Raw genomic sequence first — 22,379 nt, 5'->3', positions numbered from 1 at the left:
CAGTTTCTCTGCGTCATCCCACTTGTTGAACGCGGCAACACGTTCATAGTGGACCAGCCAGTCTTCAACATCCTCATGTATGGCGCCGTGGAAGGGATTTGGCGTTCGCGGATTCAGCAGCGTACAATGAATCGGCGTTGGGCCTTCCATACCTGTTGGCGTGGTCGGAGCTGCCATTTTCTCTGGGAGGAGTCCAAACTCAGGGGCTTGTCCACGGATCCTTCTGCTGGCGCGGTGTACAGGCGTAACCACCGGTACAGGGCTGGAGCTCCTACTGCTCGGAGGGGTGTGGTGCATAGATTAAATTACCCAGCACCTCCACCAGTTTGTCACGCTCTAACACAAGAATAAGTGACAGTAGGATCAGCCAGAGATGAAAAATGCCAAGCACTGAGCGATGGTTCTCCAGCTGGCGCGGGATCTTCGACTTTGTCGTCTTCTTCGCCGTTTTGCTGGGCACGCAATGCTGAATGTTCGCTGGCTCAAAACACCAGGTGGCAATATATATTATTGTACGTGAGCAACTCGTGCAACGACAGGCGTCTCTAACGTCGCTGTATGATCACCTCCACACGAACACTTATTATCCTTCTGACTCCCTCGTACGGTTAGGGACTCAGTCTCGACGTATCGGCGTCTCTGAGAAGCTCTTGTCGCGCTACAATGCGTCTAGTGATTTGCGCCAAGTCACAGACGCGTCTTGTGAGAATCCCGCACGTACTTAAACCAGGTTCTGGTCGCCCTCTTACGGACATTGTTCATGTCGTCCGACTCAAGCTGTACGTCTGGACCTTTATGTCTCATCTCACAACGCCTCCGGGACGTTGCGTCACGTGGTTAAAGACAAAGACGTTGCGGTAACTTTCTCATATGGAGAAGTGAAAGGCGAGTCGCGTAAATATATGTAAATTTGTGTTTTCATTTAACACAAGCCGTTCGAAAAGGTGGCAGCGCAAGAAAGAAAAACACACACGGAGACAGGACAAGGACGAGAGCGGAACTTCCAACAACATGAATGTGAATGGTTACGAAAAAAAAATATACGTGCTGTCCGAGCCAGGGCTTATCATCTGCGAGTGCGTAAATATGTCAGCTCTTTGTCTGCAAGCGTGATGGAGGCCACGCTTACACATCCCTCCCCAAGTCTTAAGATCCGTTCAGATTCTGCGATTCCTCGTGTCACACGCGTTTTAAACCACTTGATAACGGAAGTGTTTTTAGGTTGGGCGGACAGTCCCTGCAAGTCAGACAATTACTTACCAGTAAACCTTGAAAATCTTTTCCTTAACGCGCATTCTTTTTACGTTGTTTGCGTGCTCCCTTAACTTATCGTTAACACATCTCCCAGTTTGGCCAACGTACAATTTTCCGCACCTTTAAGGAATTTCATAGACTACACCTTCTGCGCATACAACAAAAGACCGCCTGTGCTCACGCTGCTGGGTTGCCGCCGGGTCGACAACTTGCAAAGCTTTGACAGCTTGCGAGGGCCGAGAACACGGCTTTGACATCGTAACGCTGGGCCACCTTTTTCATATTGTGCGGTAGCGTGCGAATGTAAGGTATCACAGTTACCTTCAGCGTACGCTGTTCGCGAGCTTCGCACGTTCGCGGCTTTGTGCGCATCTTCCTGAGAAGGCCCTCCGCGATCGAAATGAAGAGCTGCTGAGGATACCCGGCGCTCAGCAATCTTTCAGCTTGATTATTGAAGGTATCTGAGATACAGTGCGGGCAAGATTTGCCAAGAGCGCTCTTTGAGCACAACGTGGCAAGAGCTCGTTTAGTGTTGGCGGGCTTGAAAGGCAGAAATGGTTTGTTGGCGCGCGGTTCATAGCTCCGGCAGATGCCAACACATTTAAACCGTAACCTGATTAAAACCTGATCAGTAAAAATCTCATTTGGCCGTTGACTGGGAGTTTGTTCGCTAGTTCAAGCGGGCTCACTGCATCTTTGAACATAGCCAACACCTTTCTATTTTCACATTCAGTGGCCTGCGCTTCGCAAATTAAAACAACAAAAAGTCATCGACCTTAAGAACATTCTTGTCTGTGAGCAGGCATGTATGAGACGATCGAAATGAGCAAGCACTACGTCACTAAGGACTGGGGCGATGTAGGACCCAATGCGTACACCCTGCTTTTGGAAGTATGGTGTCCCTTCAAACTGGATGCACGTTGACCCTAAATAAAACTTTGGGAGTTCCAAAAACCGCGAACTGAGACCACAGTTGCATTTTGGAAAGCAATGGAGCCACATTTGTCAATAGAATGCCCAACACATTCAAGAATGAGGCTGTGAAGTAAAGAATAAAAGAGATCTTTGATGTCAATTGAGAAGGCCTGACAGCTTTTGTCAGTATTAGTGTTAAAAAATTCCAAGACCAGCAGTGTTACAGTTGCTCACGATGGAAGTGTCGTCTAGAGATAAAACCTGAAGATGACGCTGCAGGAAAAGAGCAACAGAGTGCTGACATGTTCCAGATTCAGAGACAATCGTCCATAGTGGTACATCAGACATGTGCTTTCGCGCTAAAAGGAACCTCTAGAAATAATTCTTGCTTTTATCGATCGCCTTCACAAGTCCAGAAAAATGTTTAACCTGTCACACAGTTTCACTCCGCGAGACTTCAGTTTACTCAGAGATAACCTGGAGCGCGAATTGAACACAGAGGAGATGGCCTCTCTCGATTTTGATATAAAAAGTTCACTCGGTGAAACCACCCTCTTTGTCCGCCGGAAGGTGGCTGTTCACATGTCTTTCAAAGCCATATTGGCGCGAGCTATCGGGAGTACTGTCAAATATTAGCATAAATACATCTCGGCTCGCATTAAAAGTTTCGCTTGAATAACAATGTCTAGATATTATAGTGCTTTTGGCTCGCTCTACTCTCGACCCGTGCACACAGTCCGACCACTGCCAGAGCACGTACCTTAGAGATGATATTTCGGATGGCTACGAACTTTTCCGTCGGGTCACCGGCTTCTGTCATGGGCGCGTCGTAGTCGTAACTTGTCGGACATGGTAGGAACCTGCCATTGTCCGCGTTAGCTGCGCGCGGGATGAAAAAACCAGGCCTAGGATAAATAACAACTCAAAATCATGCAATTACATAGCGGTGAAAAGTTATTTGTCCCTTTGCAAACAATACGCTGCGATAGTTTTTCTGCGCACTCATGGTAGAGGTAGCGCGTGAAAACGACTCGCGCATATCTTTTGTTATCGAACAACTATGTCTATAAGTCGGCCATGTATATCCTCTGAACAACACGAAATCGGGGTTCTTCTAGTGGTGTTGGTGGTGGCTGTGATTTTGGAACAGGCGGGTGTAGCCTGGCAGACAAGGCCGGCAATAGCTACGCCTGTAGCGCCCCTCTTCCAGGCTACACTGTGTGCCGCAACTAACGTTAACCGAGCTGTTCGACGAAAAAAAAAACATTTAAAATACGCGGTGTAAGATACAATTATTTGAAGCACGGTGTTCTGTCGTCGGCGTTTTGATAACTGAACGCCGTAGGTCTTAAAATTATATTTTGCAAAATTTTTATTTTTAATCACTTGTTTCGTTGAACAGCTTGGCTAACGTTAACTTGGGCGCAATATACAATTTTTCGTCATACGCCTGAAAGTCCACTGTCACGCAATATTGCAAGTGGCAGGCGCAATATATATCTAGAGACAATCAGGCGGCCTTCTTGAAGCAACCTTGAAAGACTGCGCACAATCGTGTAGGAATTAAGTTCTCCGCAAAGCATTAGGTAACACATTTCGATCTGTATAGCAAATCACCGGCAAGACCATAAAGGTGATCCGTGCTATCCAACTCGCAGCAGTCGGCACAGAGCGGGGAAGACGCGTACAGTCTCGAATGACCAAGCTGGCGTTTATGCTAGACCCATTCTTTAACTTACATGTGCCAAATTCACAGATGTGTAATTTTCCGGGAAATATCTTTTGAAATCAACTTATCTCCACATAGATCGTAGGTTAGCGAGCTTAGGTTTCTAGCTATAGTGCCAAAGTCTGTATGCGAAACACGGGACTGCTGCAGGCAAAAAATATTTGTTGCAAATCCTCTGTAACTTTGTAAGCATAGTAAAACTTTGAGACTGCTTTCTAAACTACATCTGGGCAGCGTACCACGACAGCTGCAGAGGTGTACAATGCTGCTTAAAAGACAATTCTTTTGACCAGTTAGGTTCTGCAGTAGGCGTTGTTTTGTAAATTTGGCAGTGTTAACCTGTCTTTGTTAGAGTGTAGGTTCATAAATGATTAATGACATGACACTAAAGAGTGCGAGTGCTTTGGGGTGAGGGAATTCCCTTATAGGCTATAGCAAAATTCTATTCGCAAAGGAGCGCGAAGGAATGGACACTTTCGTTTTCGTTAGCTCACAGGCCCCATCGCACATTCTTGCTATCTTAAATAATGTTTCCTGACGTGTCCAACTGACACGTAATGCACATATCAGGAAGCTTTACAGTAGACAGAAATATGGTCGAGGGTGCGTTACAGCTTACCGCCAGACTTGTAGCCGAAAGATGTTCCACCGTGAAACATGTACCTGCAGTCAAACAATAGAAGGTTATAGCTTGTGCAGTTTAGCTCGTCCGCGTGCGTATTACTCCACATGTACTTGAGACGTGCACGACAGTGACAACGCTGGTAGCGACATCTTGTGACGCTAGTCCAATCACAACGCGTCTGAAGCGCTGTTGTTCTACATGGGGAAAAAATAAAGAAATGACTGCATGTTAACGATTATATCACTGCAGAGGCTTTGCAACAGCTGCCAAGTGGAACGCATTATAGGTGACTGGAATAATAGCTCTAAGGTGGCGCTACCAGATAATACGCACAAGGACAGGATAAAACTCTCCAATTAATCAACCAGTTTGTCAGTCAGTTGAAGAGGACTCACATGACAACAGAAGCGTTCATGCTGAGCGTCTTGTTCAATTGACGCACCACATCGCTAGTGTTGGTCATACTGTGCCGCTCCGCCCAGTGGTCAAGCCAGCCGGTGTAGAACTCAGAATCCACCAGCGGTCCCCGCTCTTGATGTCGACGTTGGGCCTTGAACGCATCTTCCACATCTGCGTCTGAAGGGTAGGAAAGAAACAAGGGATATGCGGCTCGTGTACGTTTATTGTCCGCATGTGTTTTAAGTACGTGAGTGAAAGAATGGGGAGTGGACAAATCAAGGAGAAAGAACGGCAACAATGAACTTACGTACAAGTGAAACGCACAATATACTCCCACACTTACCTGCGATAGCTGCGCGAAGCGGCACATATACCTAACATAGTCATATAAAAGGAGGAGTAATCCAACAGCTGTTAGGGCAACTACACATTGAACGCGTGGAGGGATGCTCAATAGGAATAGGTTTTGGTAGATTTGCAGCACCGTAATACGCATAGCGCTGCCAGTTTCACGGACCAATTGACAATTGGTCCGTGAAAACCAATTGACACATTTCGCTTTGATGCTCAACTCCGCTTTATAACACGGATATGGTTGCATTTCTATGCTCAGAGGTTATTATCTTGCTCTCCAAGACATTACAAACTTTTACAGTTGTATATAAACAGTAGAGCGCAAGGTAAACGTGTTCGCGCACCTACGCCAAAATTGATGGTGGCGTGGGCTCCGTCAATTTTGCCGCACATGAGAAAATCATCAGCGGCACCGTCAGCGGTGTAGAGGATGACGTTGTAGCCCAGGTGAAGCCGCACCAGGTCCCGCAACCACGTCGTGTAGGAAAAGTCGCACGCGCCGTAGCTCCCGTATTCGTTCTCAACCTGCAAGAAACTGGCGATGAAGGAACGCAGCTAGTTTCGAGTTATCTGGATAACTTACTGATGGAAATTCTTATCTGAAATTTGCGAATGTGTAGCTTGCACAAAACTTCTGCAAATGATGTAACAAAGAAAATGGGACAGACACTAATGTTGCGAATGGTACGTTTTGTGTGTACTTCGTGAGCCATTTGCATTGTCAACGTTTTCAGTAGGTGGGGGGGGGGGAGGTTGCACAGCAAACTTGCCACTAAGATGCGATACTATATGCTTACACCATGTATATAGTTAGACCATTTAAAGACAGCCGAGAGGAGGAGAGCACAGGAGAAGACAAGAAAGGGGCAGTAGATAACATTAGTAGATGGAACGGTATTGTAGAGGACCAAACAGAAGATTACAGCGTAAAGGTCAGTACTAGGACAGTAAAGGAAACGAGATGGCAGTAGAGAAAAACAGCAGAAGGCAGTAAACAATAGCAGAAAGTTTGAAACCACGAGGTAGTGGGAGCAAATTCCCGCCGCGGTGGCCACATTTAGATGGGCCCAAAATGCAAAAACGCCCATGCACCCTGTTTTGAGTGCACGTTGAAGAACCTCAGGTGGTCCAAATAATTCCGGAGTCGCCCACTATGGCATGCCTCATAATAATAAAAAAAAACCAGAACGAAAACCCCCAGAATTTTATTTTTTAAGCATAAAGTTGGAAAGAACAGTTAGGGAGAGGAGTACAGGCTTTCACTAGAAAAGCACTTAACATCTGACACTAGCTGTCAAAGAAAACGGGCACACAGACCTGGACTGCAATAATGGGTCCTCCGTTGGCGTATAGCAGTGGGTGTAGCATTGGAAGAAGTGTAGAGAAGTACTTCTCGACGGGTCCTAGGTACTCTGGAGAGAAGAAGAAAAATAGCGAGCGTAACAGCGCGTTTTATTTGTATTAACCTGTCGCCAAGCATTGATTCTTGTCGGGAAAAAACTGCGGCATATATATCAAGGGCGGCGTTTACGTTTGTCGCTTGTGCGAAGACCGATGGAAGAATTCCTTGACAGTAACCAGTATGGCAGTCCACCCTGTAATGTAATCAACGGAATAAAGTGAACGTAGAAAATATTTGTCTCGTGATATTTTAACTCGCAATAAATGGAAATGACGAAATTATGGATTGTTTGTACTCCAAATACAGCCTAATTGTAGCCGCTACGCACCATGTCCCTTTCGGCACAAATGTACGGACCGATCCTGAGCAGAACCAGGAAACCGTGGTCCTGGGCCAACTTCAAGAAACGCACAAGGTCCTGCTGCCCCTCGAAGTCGAAGTGGCCTTCCTCGGGTTCGTGACTGCTCCACTCAACGTACCTGTCCATAGCGGTGAAGGCGCGAGTCAGCACAAAGGAAGACCAATGTAGCTGTGACGAGGTCATTATTAAATTGGCTGCTGCCTACAGTGCACTTTAATTCAGCAGCGGCAGAGGTCCCAATTTGGGCAGCCGTACTGTTTTATCTTGAACGTCCCGCTGCATATCCTCCTGTTATCAGCCCACTCACGTAACAAGTCACAGCTTTTACATTGTGTCACAAAGACTTCGTCTCTATTGTAATGTTATACGGTTTACTATGTAAGTATATCTCCGAATGTTCATGCGTTCTGTTCCGTTTCAAGATATTTGAGGTTTGAGGCATTCAGAGCGCAGCACAAATTTTTTGTCAAAGGCGGAGTGTGCTTCTTGAAGAGAACCGAAGGATTACCTTTATTTCATTCAGCTACAATGCGACTTTTTTTTTCGCCATACTTAATCCGCTCTGAGAATTTCCGCAGAACTTATTTGATCACTGCATGGCAAAATAGTTCCTGGAAAGTGGTGTATGGCGACACGTGAGTGTACTCTGAAACAACTGGTTTAAAGGGGCCTTGAAACACTTTCTGATCGTGATAAGAAAACGTTGCCAATCTCTAAACGACGCTCCTGCGAACCAAACTCCTCAGTCTTACAGTAAAGTTTTTATGATGATCATGAACATGGGAGCCAAATATGATTGCACTACATGCAGCAGGGAATTTACAATCTCTTGTAAAAAACATTTTTTTTAAATTCACCAACGATTATGATACTGCGTGATGTGAAATTTGAGCGCAGCTGTATGCGTGTTTTCATTTCGCGATGTATTGGCTGGCGCGGACGATCTGCAAACGGAGCGAAGTGTGGCGCGACTGCTTCGCTAATCGTGACGCGTGGGCGCCGTTCACAGCAGCTGCCACACACCTCCGCTCATGCAGCGCTTTGTTTGCATACAGACGAAGCGCGCGCTCCTGTGGCGCCATCTCATAGTCATCGTCGCCGCAAAGCCCGTCTTGCGCAGCACTACGCTTTTCTTCTCATACTTTAGCCATGCCCTCCTCCTCCACTTTACGCCTCATGGTTCCGCTGCACCTTCCTTCTCAGCGTTCCTCCTCACGCTCTCTTCGCTATATCGCCGTCGCTCATGCGCGCGCCGCGTTCGCTTTCATCCTTTCTCTTTCGCTCGGTTACGAGGACGGCGAGGGACGACGCCGACGCTGGCCGCAGGTACGGGCGCCTAAGAGCTGTGCTCTAAAATCGTTTACTCTCTTCTTCCTAATGTCATCATGCAGCTACGTCGCTAGCAATCAAGGCCACAATATTCACTGGCTGATTTCGTGATTGCGAGGACATTTTTAGTAATACTATCATTGCTAGTTTTGAATTAGGTAAATGAAAAACACAAACGTCTGCAATCTCAAAAAGTTTTTGAAAGTATTTGATCTTTGTATACTTCCGGTCGACACATCCCGATTGCACGTAGCTGCGTCTTCTGAGCGTGGTCTCCAAGATCGCTCTGGCGGGCTGTGTAGCGTAGATATTGTGGCCACCACGGGAAGCTTTGACGAGTACTCTCGTTGGTGAGACGATCAGACTAGTCAGACAGCCGCGTGCGCTGATCGATATCTGTAAGTGACGTAGCTCCAGGCGCCCGATCGCCCATGTCGTGTCGAGAGAGCGCCGCACACGCCTGAACTGGGAGTAGCGCCGAAAAGAAAAAAAAAAGAAAAGCGAAAGAAACCTTTTTGGCCGGTGCCTTGACCTCTTGCCATTCCCACTGTGTAGCTTCTACTGCGCTAACGGAGATGAAAGGAGAGAGAAAGCTGCGCGTCGGTGTGATAAGAAGGATTCCAAAGATTTTTGCGACAGGAGATTCGTGAGGCGACGTCCTTTACTAATAAGGTCATTCTATGATCAGTTACAAAAGTGCGTCTGGGCCCCTTTAGGAAATTGAGGGCAGAGAAATAAACAAAGATTGTTCTCGGTTCATTGCCCTCCACTGAGGGAGGACCAAGTGAAGACACAAAGCTGAGGACAAAAAAGGGAGTGTTCTATTCTGTTGCAAACTCTTTGCTGTGAAGAGATTGAGGTAGAGGCTACATAATTTTGGCTAGTGCATTTGTCTCTCTCCGACAGCAAAATAGAACTGATAATAATTAGGCTAAAAATAAATTAAGAAAGTGATAATTATGTCAATCACACCAGAGATTTGGATGCGTCGACTAAGAATCTGGTAAACAGTATACTTCTATCCACACCGTTACAGAAATCAATCTTGTACGTATACATAGAATACTTCTGCACCCGCGGTTCAAAAACTGCAAAATGCATACCACGTCACACACTTTGTATATGTTCTCCGCGCAATAAATTGCACTCGCACTGTCTTGAGCATTATTTGACTCGGCATTTGTACCACCTTTGTAAATTCGGGTTTGTAGACTCACGTTTGTATCGCGTTGAGGCCCGCAGTTCTCATAGTTGCCAACCTGTCGCCCCACTGCTGGTGCAGAGTACGGAAGTAGTGGATAGCGCCCGCCACTATTTGTATCGGCTTGCCATCCTTGAGGTACTGGTTGTTCGTGTAGTCGATCACGAAGGACCTTGATGTCTTCACCCCGCGAAGAATAAAAAGTAAGAAAAATAGGGAAGGGCGGGAAGTTGGAGCATTAGGCTTAAGTCACAAGATATGCGCGTGGCCAAAATTTCAGTCTCCAGCCAAACTAGTTTACTCCGTAGAATAGAGGAACCATTCAGTCTCCAACGCTTCAGGTTATGGTTAATCTGAAAGGGACTACGGGTATACATTTGGACGTATGTATCTAGTCAGCCTCAACGTGCTGCTATAGGAGAAATATATGAAAGTTGGTTGCGTTGTTTGCTTTCTGCCTGTTCTTTTTGTGCGTTCTTTTTGTACGAGCGGAGAGGCATAGCCTCTCTGTTCCGACCTGGTAATAGCCTATCGGCTGGGTATAGGGACCTACCTAGCAGGCCCCCTGCCTAGCTCCTCAGGACTTCAATAAAGACGTTTACTACTACTACTATAACCTCATATATGAACTTCCGGAAACCGACATACTCGTGGGTGATTTTAACGCGCACATCACGTTGTGGGGAGACTCGCGATGCAATGCAAGAGGCCCACTTATTGAAAATTGTGTTCTTACCTCTTGTGCGTGCCTGATTAATAAGAACGAGCCAACCTATTATAGCATCCAGCACAACTCGTATTAATTGACAGATATAGCAATTGACTCTGCTTCTATCTGTCTCATCATGGAATGTAAAACCATCAATAATCCTTCGGAAGTGACCACTTTCCTGCAACTTTGAACTTAATAATGCAGCATGACAACCCTCCCCATGTTCCTCGATAGAAATTAGCATCGGCTGATTGAGAGCCTTTCAAAAAATCAACTTATTTACCAGGATATTTTATAAACAATTTATAAACCAAGCAGCCTCACTTGGGGAGCACTTTGAGCGTGTGCCAAGCTGAACCCATTATTCACAATCCTTTCTCAAATACAAACAAATAGAAGAATATAACCTACTCGTACGTAAAACTAACCTTTGCTCCCCACATAAAGCACCTCAAGGTCAAATGCCTAAAGACAATGAACCTGCACAAAATTCTAGCACGCACAACATGGGGCAGTGATAAGAAGTTTCTCTTTAATGTATAGACCTTTTCATCGGGTGAGGAGGACGGGGCGCGCGAAGAGCCTTTCCCCCTCTCTGGCTTGGGCGATCCGGCGCGGCGCTGCTTGCAAGTATTGTTATCGCGCGCTGCGGAACGATTTCGAGATGTTTTAAGGCCAGAATACATGGAGCGAACTTTCACGACGAAGTTCGGGCGGCAGAAAATCTGCCGCTCCGCGACGCCGTATGTTCGTCGGGCTGCGCTACATGGAGCGAAGACACGGCGGCCGCCGCCGACGAGTCGCTGCGTTGTTATCAGTGTGGCTAGACGAGGCAGAAGCGCTGTAGTGAAACACATGACAAAAAAAAAACTTTAACGACAACTATTATTGCTTTTGAATTGCGGAACACTCTAAAAACGCGTAAAATTTTGTTTAGAAATGTCCCACAGGATGGCACGCTTCTGAAGAGCCGAAATTAATTTGTCGTTAAATTGCAGCCGTGCCTGTTTGGATACCATGAATACGAAAAGCGGGAGACCAGCGTGAAGGATAGAGCGGGATCGGGATACACGGACAAGCGGGGAAGCCAGGTCGGAAGTCGGGGCGGATAGTAAGACCTGATTGGCTCGCTTTGGGGCGCCGCTCGTTTGCCGCTTCCGGTATCGCCGACGCCCGACGAACTTTTCTGCGCCAGCTGGATCGGCGGCGAACGACGATTTCTCCGCCGCCGCGCGACGCGCGTACGCCGCCGGGCGTCGAACGCCGACTATTCGTCGCATATTCGCTCCATGTATTCTGGCCTTTAGATGGTACATTGTGAAATTTACGCCATGTCCGTTCATATAAGGTCGTCGGGGAAGCCTTTCGGTGCATCGGTAACTACAGTAGGCGGAAATATCTCTTGGGGGAGCAAAAATGTGACGCGCCTTAGCCGCGGCGTACGCACATTATCAGTCGCGGTGTGTTTATGTGTAGTGAACTATTTTGCTTATATCGGTTTTATTTCAACAAAGAAAACCGGTGTCTCGGTATTAGCAGCATGAAATGGTAAATCTGCTCACTATCTGATCGCTTGGCGTAGGGAGTAAAACATAAAGCATAAGAGCGCATGCTCGTGCACGGCCAACCTAAGGCAACCACGAAACATCTGAGCGGCAGGCGCTGTCAAATATTTGTGATGCACCGGAATCGTTCTCGCGCATTTCAGGTCTAGTAGGCTTCAAATTACCATATGTCCACGCTAGCCTTCCTGCATGAGGCCGATGGCGTTGCTCAACACAGAGACCACTGCGGTTCGTGAACCAGCACGATACATGTGTGAGCTGCGCGCTTCCGCATTGCCTTTTTCGCTTGTATACAGCCATAATATGTGAGAGGGATCGCATAAAAAGAATGCGATGCCTATTTTTAGGACAAAATTTCCGTAATACGTGTGAGTGCGTCGTAGAGAACGGAACGAACACAACCGAAAAAAAATTCGGTTATCAGCCTCTTTTTCGAAAAAGCAAGAGAAAACGGGCTAACGCCGCAATACGACCTCGCATAGTCACGCCGCACAACATTTATAATTATATAACCTCTGAAGCCCTATGCTTGGACCATGCGGTATATAGATCAAAGATATCTGTAATCCAGCACCTACCACTGCTTAGGACGCTCGCGCAGTTCGTAAACAGTCCCTTTGCTGAACAAGCTTAATTCAGACTGTAAGGTATGCTGCCATTACTTGCCAAAAATATTTTATGGAGGGGCGGAAACCTCATCCATCGAACCAAGTAGTCACGCAATGTAACCTGCAGCGAACAGTTTGAACGCTTCTACCCACGATACCCACGGTTGTAGAACGGTACCCACGCTGTTACGATCGTCGCGTATGTTTCATGGCTCCTAAACCGCAGCTTAGAAATAGAAGATAATACTGCAATAAGGTCACATTAGTGATTTGAACATTCAGAAATACACAATTAATCTCCGAGGCTGATTGTAGGCTCAAATATGCACACACACATCGCGCTGCGTGTTCCGTCCACCTCAACGCCAAGAGAAATTCCGGCCATGAGGCCTTAAACCACTTCAACACGACTCACAGAACCGTTTACCACGTATAAGACGCACGTCATACTAAACAGACCGCACGGCCGCGAGAACAAACGCCAGAACCTACCGCCGAGCGTATACCTGCCATGCAAAAGACCGCTTTCACCCAAGCCAGTATGGCGCTGCTCATAGGCGGCGCCACTGCGTTCACAATATGGCGGCGCCTACGAAAAAACGGTCTATACGAACGCCTCGTATGTTCACGATGTGGGGATGCGCGACTCTCACGCGTCCCCTGATATGTTGTTTTTCCCGCAAAGCTCCCGTCTCCTGCAGTGCGGCTTCACCGCGTGGCTTGGGGCCCGCGGCGGTCGACGTGGTGAAGCGCAGTACGAGAGATGGAACGAGTGTCGCGCTGCTAACGCAGCCGACAGGCGGGGTTACTTGGGGGCGCAAGGGAGAACACGCTCTCTCTTTGGTTCGAGATCGTCAAGCGGCGCGGACGTTCAGCGCGTGCGCCGATCCATGGTCAGCGAGACCACCTCGTGAGGCCTCGTTCGAACGCGCCACCGTTCGTGTGACCATACGCACGAACGACCAGGCGTTGGGATCCAGCATGGGGCGAACATATTCGCTCGCTTCCGGTCGCGGTAAGTCGGACTTCTAGATTTGTCGCGCGCCCATCGGCATGTTTTGTGGATAGCAACTCGGCTAGCAGGCATTGATCAATGAAAGGTGCAATAAATGCCCTTGTGATTGTTTGCACTACTGTGTTGTCGTTCCTTTGTCCCAAGAGCATGGTGTGAGAACCCCACAACGTTTAGACTACGGTGCCCTAGTTTACCAGTCCGGTGCCTCATAATCAGAAAGTGGTTTTGGCACGTAAAACCCAATAATTTTAGTTTACCAGTCCGCTACACCGAGTGCCCTAAAGATGCTCAATCTTGTGCACCATCTAGGCATCCAAGTTGTCACAGGAGCCTTCAGAACAAGCCCTGTGCAAAGCCTCTATGTAGAATGCAACAGCAAAGTTGTACACTAGTTTCACGTACTTTTTGAAAGTACACTCAAGCGCTGATAATCTTTCTCACTTAAGTATAAATGATGTGACATGTGCCACACTTTTTCCTAATCAACCTGCAGCGAAAGAGCCTTTCTCGTTGTGTGTGAGGAGTCTCAGTGATGAAGTGGGGGTACCACTCGTTGAACATCGTCTGATGCCTCCAGCAAAGCTGTTACCACCGTGGCAGTGACAGCTCATAGAATGTGACACATCATTTATTGAGATCACTAAGTACGCCCCGGAGGAACATATTGAAATGCACTTTCTTGAACTTCAGGCAAAAATTCGTGCCCCGAGTATCAAAACTGACGCATCAAGATCGCATGCCGGCGTGTCTTATGTAGCAGTAGGGCCATCCTTCTCGGAGTCTGATGTTCTGAATCCAGAAACAAGTATCTATACGGCTGAGCCCTATGCACTATTGCCGGCTGTTAAGTACATCAAGCAAATATAAATACGAAGGGCAATTATATTTGCAGACTCCCTAAGCGTTGTCAAAGGCTTAATGTCTCTGCGAAGACATAATAACTCTGTAGTAAATAATCTATTCTCGTTGCGGTGCCCGATGTATGCATCTAACCACCGTGTCGTTTTGTGCTGGGTACCCGGGCAAAGACGTATTGTTGGTAATATGGCTGCAGACAAACTTGCTAAGTCCATCCGGTAACACAGCCATAGCTATTCCTCCAACAGACTTGAAGCTTTTCTTGCTCAGAGCGCTGATAAACTTTTGGCAATCCATCTGGGACCATGAAACCTCTAATAAATTTCATTTAATTAATCCGCCCATACGAAATTGCCCCTGGTAACAAAAGCATGACAAACTGATGTCATGTTCTGTCGACTGAAAATAGGACATGCATACGGTACTTATTCTTACCTGCTGACTGGTAGTGAACCTACCCTCTGGGGTAAGTGTGGTGAGTGGCTTACCGTTATCCACGTCTTGGTAGAGTGTCGGGAAGCAGAAACTGAAGGAAAAAAGCACTTTCCTCTAGCGTACTGATGCCACATTTCCCTTCATCCGGTATTGTTTCTTGGAGTAGGCTCAATTTTTTATAATACATCATTGTTAAATTTTTGCAAGATGTTAATTTATTGCGCTTTATTAAGCCCCGATATTCGTAGCGCATCCTCTCACGAGAGGCTGATGCTGCGATAGTAGCAACCTGTATGGCACATGCTTCCGGGCCCTTATGCTTAAGGGCCTTGATGAGGCAGTAATGCTACCTGTAGCCACATATTTTAGTGCATTACCTCTTGGTAGTACATCGCTTTTCCATAGCATATGCTATGTATCATTGCCTGGTTCTATTACGAATATATTTACGCACTTTCTATAGCAAACTTTTAGGCCTCGATACAGCCGTGTTTCAGCCATGTGTCGATATTCATTATACATTTACCAATGGCAGTCTGTTATCATAGCCTTGGCGCTCTTTGGCCACTTATGACCCTTGCGCCAATAAACTCCAATCATCATCATCATCATCATTGTACTGTACGTGGTCCTGTGCTGTGATGGTGTGCAGTGATTGTGACAGGCTGTGGTCGTGTGTCCGCGCTCTCTCTCCCTCTCTCTCTACTTTGTCCTTTTCTTTCTACCTCCCTCTCGCCATTCCCTAGCGTACGCAAGCGAACCAGATTTCCCGTTCCGGTTAATATATCTGCCTTTCTTCTTTCTTTCTCCTCTATATCTATAGAATCACAGGAAAGCATCTGCACGCACATTTGATCCTGTGTAACAGGCCGTGAGGGTTCATAAGTTGGCGTCCGGGCACATCCATAGAAAAAATAGCTAAACATCGCTATCATAAGGCGCCATTGACTCGGGGTAGCCGAGGCGCGGCCATTTTCCTGAGGTCATGTCGGTGTGAAAACAGTGGCGCGAAACCGTGGTCATATTGAAGCTGTCTATTGAGTACTCACTTTATTGGACACCGCTGTACGAGCCAGGAACGCCAGTGCGAGCAGAACGTAGGTGGTAGGTGCCGCCATTCTAAATAGAGACTATCCACCCTGGTCACGAAGCAGAACGCCGTTTCCTTCCTTCACGGTAGCCGGGGAAGACAAGACAGCAGGTGCGCTGCAGATTGCGTTATCGGTGGCTGGCCAGGCCACTGTTCCTACCCTTCACTGCCACCCCACCTTATGTTCCCATCACCGGACGTGGCTGCCCCTTGGACCGCACGTGTGATACGTGGCCAAAGCTCAGTGCAACGTTTTAACACCTCAGGTGCAAATGCATGTCTGAAGGACTTGCATAGTCTGCTGCTTTCGTGCTGACGTTCTCGGTTACGAAGAAAATACAAATAAAGGAGATAGATATATATATGTAAGCTGGTCTACTTATTCTTGCTTGTGCCTGCACATATAGACAGGCGTATACAGAGAGGCTCATATAGGTGTACAGATTTATACACGACAATAGCGTATGCAAGTCGCAGTGCGCTGTTTCAAGCATATACAATAGGGGTGAGGAGGTCGCCGAAGAACAATTTAGAAAACCTGGGTCCAAGCAAAAAAAAAAAGAAAGATCAGATTGCGATAGCACGAGGAACATCGTATCGTTTGGCATGCCTTTCTAGTACGCAGGGAGGTTTGAGGGGCTATACCTCATGACGATTCCTTTGTGTATGCACTGCGCTAGAAAAGGAGCGAGAGACACAAGCGGATGCAACTCATGCGTATGCGAGAGAAGTGTATCACCCGCAATGAGCAAACCCAATTATTATAGGCAGGTCTAGGCTTATAAACTTCACATAATTTTTTTACAAAATCCTTCAGTCGCTTTTCGTGAAGCTTTAGCTTGATTAGCGCTCCAGACGTTTAAAAAAATGGTTATTTCACTTACGTTCTCTCATGCATGATCACTACGCGTGGTGAAATTTTCAGTTATCTCGACTAAGAAATAGTTCAGGTTGTGACACTTTCGGCCATCGCGGACGCCTTGAATTCCTCACAGGCCAGAGACCCCTTCGAAACGTGTACCTTTTGTTAAAGAACGCGCAGAAATTGATAAGTAACCGGGGCTTTTACTAAATAAATGTTTCAATTTGGCGACATTGCGACGTACAGTCAATTGCTTATGTCTTGGTTTATTCACACGTCACTCATTCGGAATGTTTGGTCGATCTATGGGAAACTGACGCAATTCATACCACGAGAGAATGTGCTAACGTCGAAATGTCGCAACGTGTAATCTAGGCCAGAGTTTGGCTCGATATATGGACCCCCTTTTTAATTTATACTTAAGTGCCGATGTTTCACTCGTTCGGTTGGTCCAAAACCGATTCGAAGATATCCATATGCTCTCTCGAGCATCTATTGGATGTCTCACGACTCGGTTCAAGGAACTATATGGTTTATATCCGCGACTCTTGGCGCAAACGAAAGGAATAACCTATCAATATCTGCATCATTGCTCAGCAAAAGGTCGTGTTGCAGTCAGTAATGACAATGGGCTTTATAAGTAGTTTTTTTTTTTCAATAACGTTAGCAAAATCAACTATTTCCCAAGACATGTATATAAATATAGAGTGATCAAGAGATCAGGAGACAAAGCCGGCAATATCATTACGAATATGGATGAGATAGTTCAAGTGGCTGAGGAGTTCTATAGAGATTTATACAGTACCAGTGGCACCCATGACGATAATGGAAGAGAGAATAGTCTAGAGGAATTCAAAATCCCACAGGTAACGCAGGAAGAAGTAAAGAAAGCCTTGGGAGCTATGGAAAGGGGGAAGGCAGCTGGGGAGGATCAGGTAACAGCAGATTTGTTGAAGGATGGTGGGCAGATTGTTCTAGAGGAACTGGCCACCCTGTATACGAAATGCCTCATGACCTCGAGCGTACCGGAATCTTGGAAGAACGCTAACATAATCCTAGTTCATAAGAAAGGGGATGCCAAAGATTTGAAAAATTATAGACCGATCAGCTTACTGTCAGCTGCCTACAAACTATTTACTAAGGTAATCGCAAATAGAATCAGGAACACCCTAGACTTCTGTCAAGCAAAGGACCAGGCAGGATTCCGTAAAGGCTACTCAACAATCGACCATATTCACACTATCAATCAGGTGATAGAGAAATGTGCAGAATATAACCAACCCTTATATATAGCTTTCATTGATTACGAGAAAGCATTTGCTTCTGTCGAAACCTCAGCAGTCATGGATGCATTACGGAATCAGGGTGTAGACGAGCCGTGTGTAAAAATACTGAAAGATACCTAAAGCGGCTCCACAGCCACCGTAGTCCTCCATAAAGAAAGCAACCAAATCCCAATAAAGAAGGGCGTCAGGCAGGGAGATACGATTTCTCCAATGCTATTCACAGCGTGTTTACAGGAGGTGTTCAGAGACCTGGATTGGGAAGAATTGGGGATAAAAGTTAATGGAGAATACCTTAGTAACTTGCGATTCGCTGATGATATTGCCTTGCTTAGTAACTCAGGGGACCAATTGCAATGCATGCTCACTGACCTGGAGAGGCAAAGCAGAAGAGTGGGTCTAACAATTAATCTGCAGAAAATTAAAGTAAGGTTTAACAGTCTCGGAAGAGAACAGCAACTTACAATAGGTAGCGAGGAATTGGAAGTGGTTAAGGAATACATCTACTTAGGGCAGGTAGTGACGGCGGATCCGGATCATGAGACGGAAATAATCAGAAGAATAAGAAATGGCTGGGGTGCGTTTGGCAGGCATTCTCAGATCATGAACAGCAGGCTGCCGTTATCCCTCAAAAGAAAAGTGTATAATAGCTGTGTCTTACCAGTACTCACCTATGGGGCAGAAACCTGGAGGCTTACTAAAAGGGTTCTACTTAAATTGAGGACGACGCAACGAGCTATGGAAAGAAGAATGATGGGTGTAACGTTAACGGATAAGAAAAGAGCAGATTGGGTGAGGGAAGAAATGGGAGTTAATGAAATCTTAGTTGAAATCAAGAAAAAGAAATAGGCATGGGCAGGACATGTAATGAGGAGGGAAGATAACCTCATTAAGGGTCATTAAGGATTACGGACTGGATTCCAAGGGAAGGGAAGCGTAGCAGGGGGCGACATAAAGTTAGGTGGTCGGATGAGATTAAGAAATTTGCAGGGACGACATGGCCACAATTAGTACATGACCGGGGTTGTTGGAGAGGCCTTTGCCCTGCAGTGGGCGTAACCAGGATGATGATGATGATGATGATGATGATGATGATGATGATGATGATGAGAGTGATCAGTGTGTTATAAAACATGTTCCTTCTCTACAGATGCATTTTTTATTAAATATTCCGCTTGTGCATGGCTATACGTTTGAAAAAGCTTTACTTTTTTGGATTTGTCAGCGGAATACCCACTTATCGGTCCAAATAGGTCTGGTCTATGTGATATCAGCTATTTGAAGAAAGCTCGAACGTATGCCTGAATAAAAATGAAGAATTAAGAAAAAAATGTGACCGTACGATTCTAGAACACCTAATTTTTTTTTACTTTTCTTTGTTACTTTTGCTTACGCTAAGCAAGAAGTGTACTTGACGCCATACACATACGCCTTTGCGTACCTAAAAAAAAAACGCTAATACGCGTATTCATGCCTGCGGCTTCCCTGCGCTTGGCTCCATGTCTGCTTTTTCGCACCAAATACACAACAAACTAGTAAAAACTCATCTTGCTTTCCAATTTTTTAACGATTTTATGCCTTCTATATTATTCTTTACTTAGCATCTGCAACAGTGAGCATTGAATTTCGGTGATAATGACAGTGCAGTGCGTGGGATCCAATGACGTAGGGAACAAAATATCGTTTCAAAATCTCGCCCCAAAATTACGTATATGGCTAACTGACGATGACAAAGGTACATACACTTCATGCGCCTTCGAATGTAAGAACTTGGCCTTCTTTCTATGTAAATGAAAGATAGCGCTTGGCGTTCCTATTGTTATTATTCTTCGAACAATAGGTGCTATGTCTCAAGTGCATGAAGTGGCCTAAGATGACGATATAAGAAACAATATGTCCAAGTGGTCTTAGTTGCTTTTTCTTGCCTGCTGAGCCAGGTTTGCAGCTCGCAAATGTTTCATTTAAGAAAGCAGCACTTGCATGTATCGCAGAGGCTTCAAACCGGCGACTACTTCAAACATACAAGGTTTGTTTTTAGACTGTACAGGATATTTATAAAAAGGCTATAAGCGCAGCGAAGCCGAGGTCGGCATACTTTACCGCTAATAACGTGAGCTTCAGAAGACTAATTAACAAGAAATCACAAATAAATGTTTTATTAGTCCCTCGGGGTCAGTTGTTTAAATGGCAAATTTGGAGGCAGTCACATTTTAGTGCCACCCTCACTTATTGAAAAAAAAATGGCTGTGGCTTAGCTAAGGTTAAGCCCAGGATGCGATGCATACTAGCCTTTATTTTAACGCGACAGCGTTAAGGAGCTCGTGTCGCAGAAAAGCCGGTGTCGTCGGCGTCGGTTCAGGCGTACGGCGCTTGCTCAGGCGCACATTTCGTTGTCGCGCCGAACGCTGCGTTGCTCGACGCTCACCGCGTCCGATGCGGGGCGCGTAGTCGCTGCGCCGTAGCAAAGCCACCTAGAAACAGTCTCTGTAGCACGCCGCAACCTTCGCTTCTCATTCCAACGAGCAGCTCTGTCTCCAGGAGGCATCTCACCTCGTGAGTGTCTAGCAGAGGCAAGCGCAGCTGCTTATATACCGCCGCGACGCCGCGAGCGACGGCGCGACTTGGAGCCCCGTTTCTCCTCTGTCGTGGCGTCACGGTGTCACGTGGTCAGCCTTGAAGGCGACGCCGCTAGCGACGGCGCGAGTTGGAGCCCCGTTTCTCCTCTGTCGTGACGTCACGGTGTCACGTGGTATTGAAGGCGACACCGCCGCGCCTGAGGAGCTGGGTTGAGCTCTAGTAATATGCTTTGAATAAAAGATCTTGAAGCTCGAATCTAATTCGAAATATTCATCATGAAATTTCAACGGTGAATCCATATAATATTGAAACTGAGCAAACCCGCTATCAAAAGAAAACGCCCCGTGACGAAATGCCTCGGCCAGTCGCGGCAGCCCTTGGAGGCCGCACGTGCGTGCTACACCTCGCAAGCATATGCGGCTGAGTGGCGTGTCAGGATTTGCCGCGACACATCATCATTCAAACATCGCCCCACGCTTCTTTACGAGGCGATTCCTGCAGAGGAAGCAGTTGAACGCGCTCGGTTTCGATATTGCATCGAGTGAGGTTTGAAATTCAGTTACGAATATCACGGGTTAGGTTCGCTTTTCAGGATTCAAAAATGGGGGGTGCATTAAAATGTGACTGCCTCCAAATTCGTCATCTAAAGAACTGCCCCCAAGGCACTAATAAAAAATTTAATAAATATCATGTGTTAGTTAGCCTTCTGAAGATCAGAAAATTAGCGGCAAAGTATATCGACCTCGTCTAGGAACTCCTCTGCAAGAACGCCACGTTCACCACGTGTCTTTGAGTTTGTGTAAAGATTTATGATATATATATATATATATATATATATATATATATATATATATATATATATATATATTGTTGCGGGAAGAAAGCAGGCCCACGAGTGTAAAATAACTTATATTTACAAATGATGGATATGGCGTTCAGGCAACCGCCAGACTTCGTCTTTCTCTAGTCCAACTCAACGTCTTCCTTCACTTCACCGTAACATCACCCTCCCGGTGGGGGAGCTCCGTCCCGGTGCAAGTTAAACAGCCTCACTTATTGGGGGGACATAGGGCTTGAGCCTGGTGACGTGAACAACATCACTGGTTAAGTTGGGAGGCACGGAAGGCTGACCGAGTGGGGCGATCTCGTAGGTCACGTCGGACAGTTGGCGTAAGATCTGGTACGGACCAGAAAAACGGGACAGTAATTTTTCCGACAAGCCGACACGACGTGAAGGCGTCCAGAGAAGGACAAGGGAACCAGGTGAAAAATGGTGGTCTCGGTGCCGAAGGTCGTAGCGTCGCTTTTGAGAAGCTTGCGAGACTGTGAGGCGATGACGGGCGACATCTCGGGCCTGGGCGGCTAAGTCAATAGCCTCGCGAGCGTAAGCAGTGCTGGGTGACTGTACTGCGGAAGGTAGCAACGTGTCAAAAGGCAAGGTGGGGTCGCGGCCGTACAAAAGGAAAAATGGTGAAAATCCGGCAGTGTCGTGACGGGACGAGTTGTATGCGAAAGTGACGTATGGTAAAGCGACGTCCCAGTCGCGGTGATCGTTGGAGACGTACATGGCGAGCATTTCAGTGAGTGTGCGGTTGAGTCGCTCGGTGAGGCCGTTCGTTTGAGGGTGGTACGCGGTAGCAATCCGATGTTCTGTAGAACAGGAGCGGAGCAGATCATCAACGACCTTCGATAGAAAGTAGCGGCCGCGATCCGTCAGCAACTGGCGAGGGGCGCCGTGGTGCAGGATGACGTCTTTTAGTAAGAAGTCGGCGACATCTGTAGCGCAGCTGGTTGGCAGGGCTCGT

At 46.7% G+C, this 22,379-nt stretch overlaps 1 protein-coding gene across 1 annotated transcript in view; it reads right to left on the bottom strand.

Annotated features, from left to right (window-relative positions):
• LOC139057208 (beta-galactosidase-like) overlaps positions 1–16,131 on the bottom strand; it is a 31,136-nt gene extending 15,005 nt beyond the window's left edge. The window contains exons 1-9 of the mRNA XM_070535042.1: positions 15,812–16,131; positions 9,586–9,749; positions 7,007–7,157; positions 6,808–6,871; positions 6,594–6,688; positions 5,621–5,801; positions 4,919–5,099; positions 4,518–4,561; positions 2,930–3,048 (exon numbers count right to left, since the gene is read on the bottom strand). Coding sequence (XP_070391143.1) covers positions 2,930–3,048; positions 4,518–4,561; positions 4,919–5,099; positions 5,621–5,801; positions 6,594–6,688; positions 6,808–6,871; positions 7,007–7,157; positions 9,586–9,749; positions 15,812–15,880 — 1,068 coding nt within the window. The 5' untranslated portion in view covers positions 15,881–16,131. The remainder of the gene's footprint in view (positions 1–2,929; positions 3,049–4,517; positions 4,562–4,918; positions 5,100–5,620; positions 5,802–6,593; positions 6,689–6,807; positions 6,872–7,006; positions 7,158–9,585; positions 9,750–15,811) is intronic.
• Positions 16,132–22,379: the final 6,248 nt, after the last annotated feature.

This window comes from Dermacentor albipictus, chromosome 3 (genome assembly GCF_038994185.2).
Source record: "Dermacentor albipictus isolate Rhodes 1998 colony chromosome 3, USDA_Dalb.pri_finalv2, whole genome shotgun sequence".
NCBI lineage: Eukaryota > Metazoa > Arthropoda > Arachnida > Ixodida > Ixodidae > Dermacentor > Dermacentor albipictus.
This window is presented reverse-complemented; position numbering and strand designations above follow the sequence as displayed.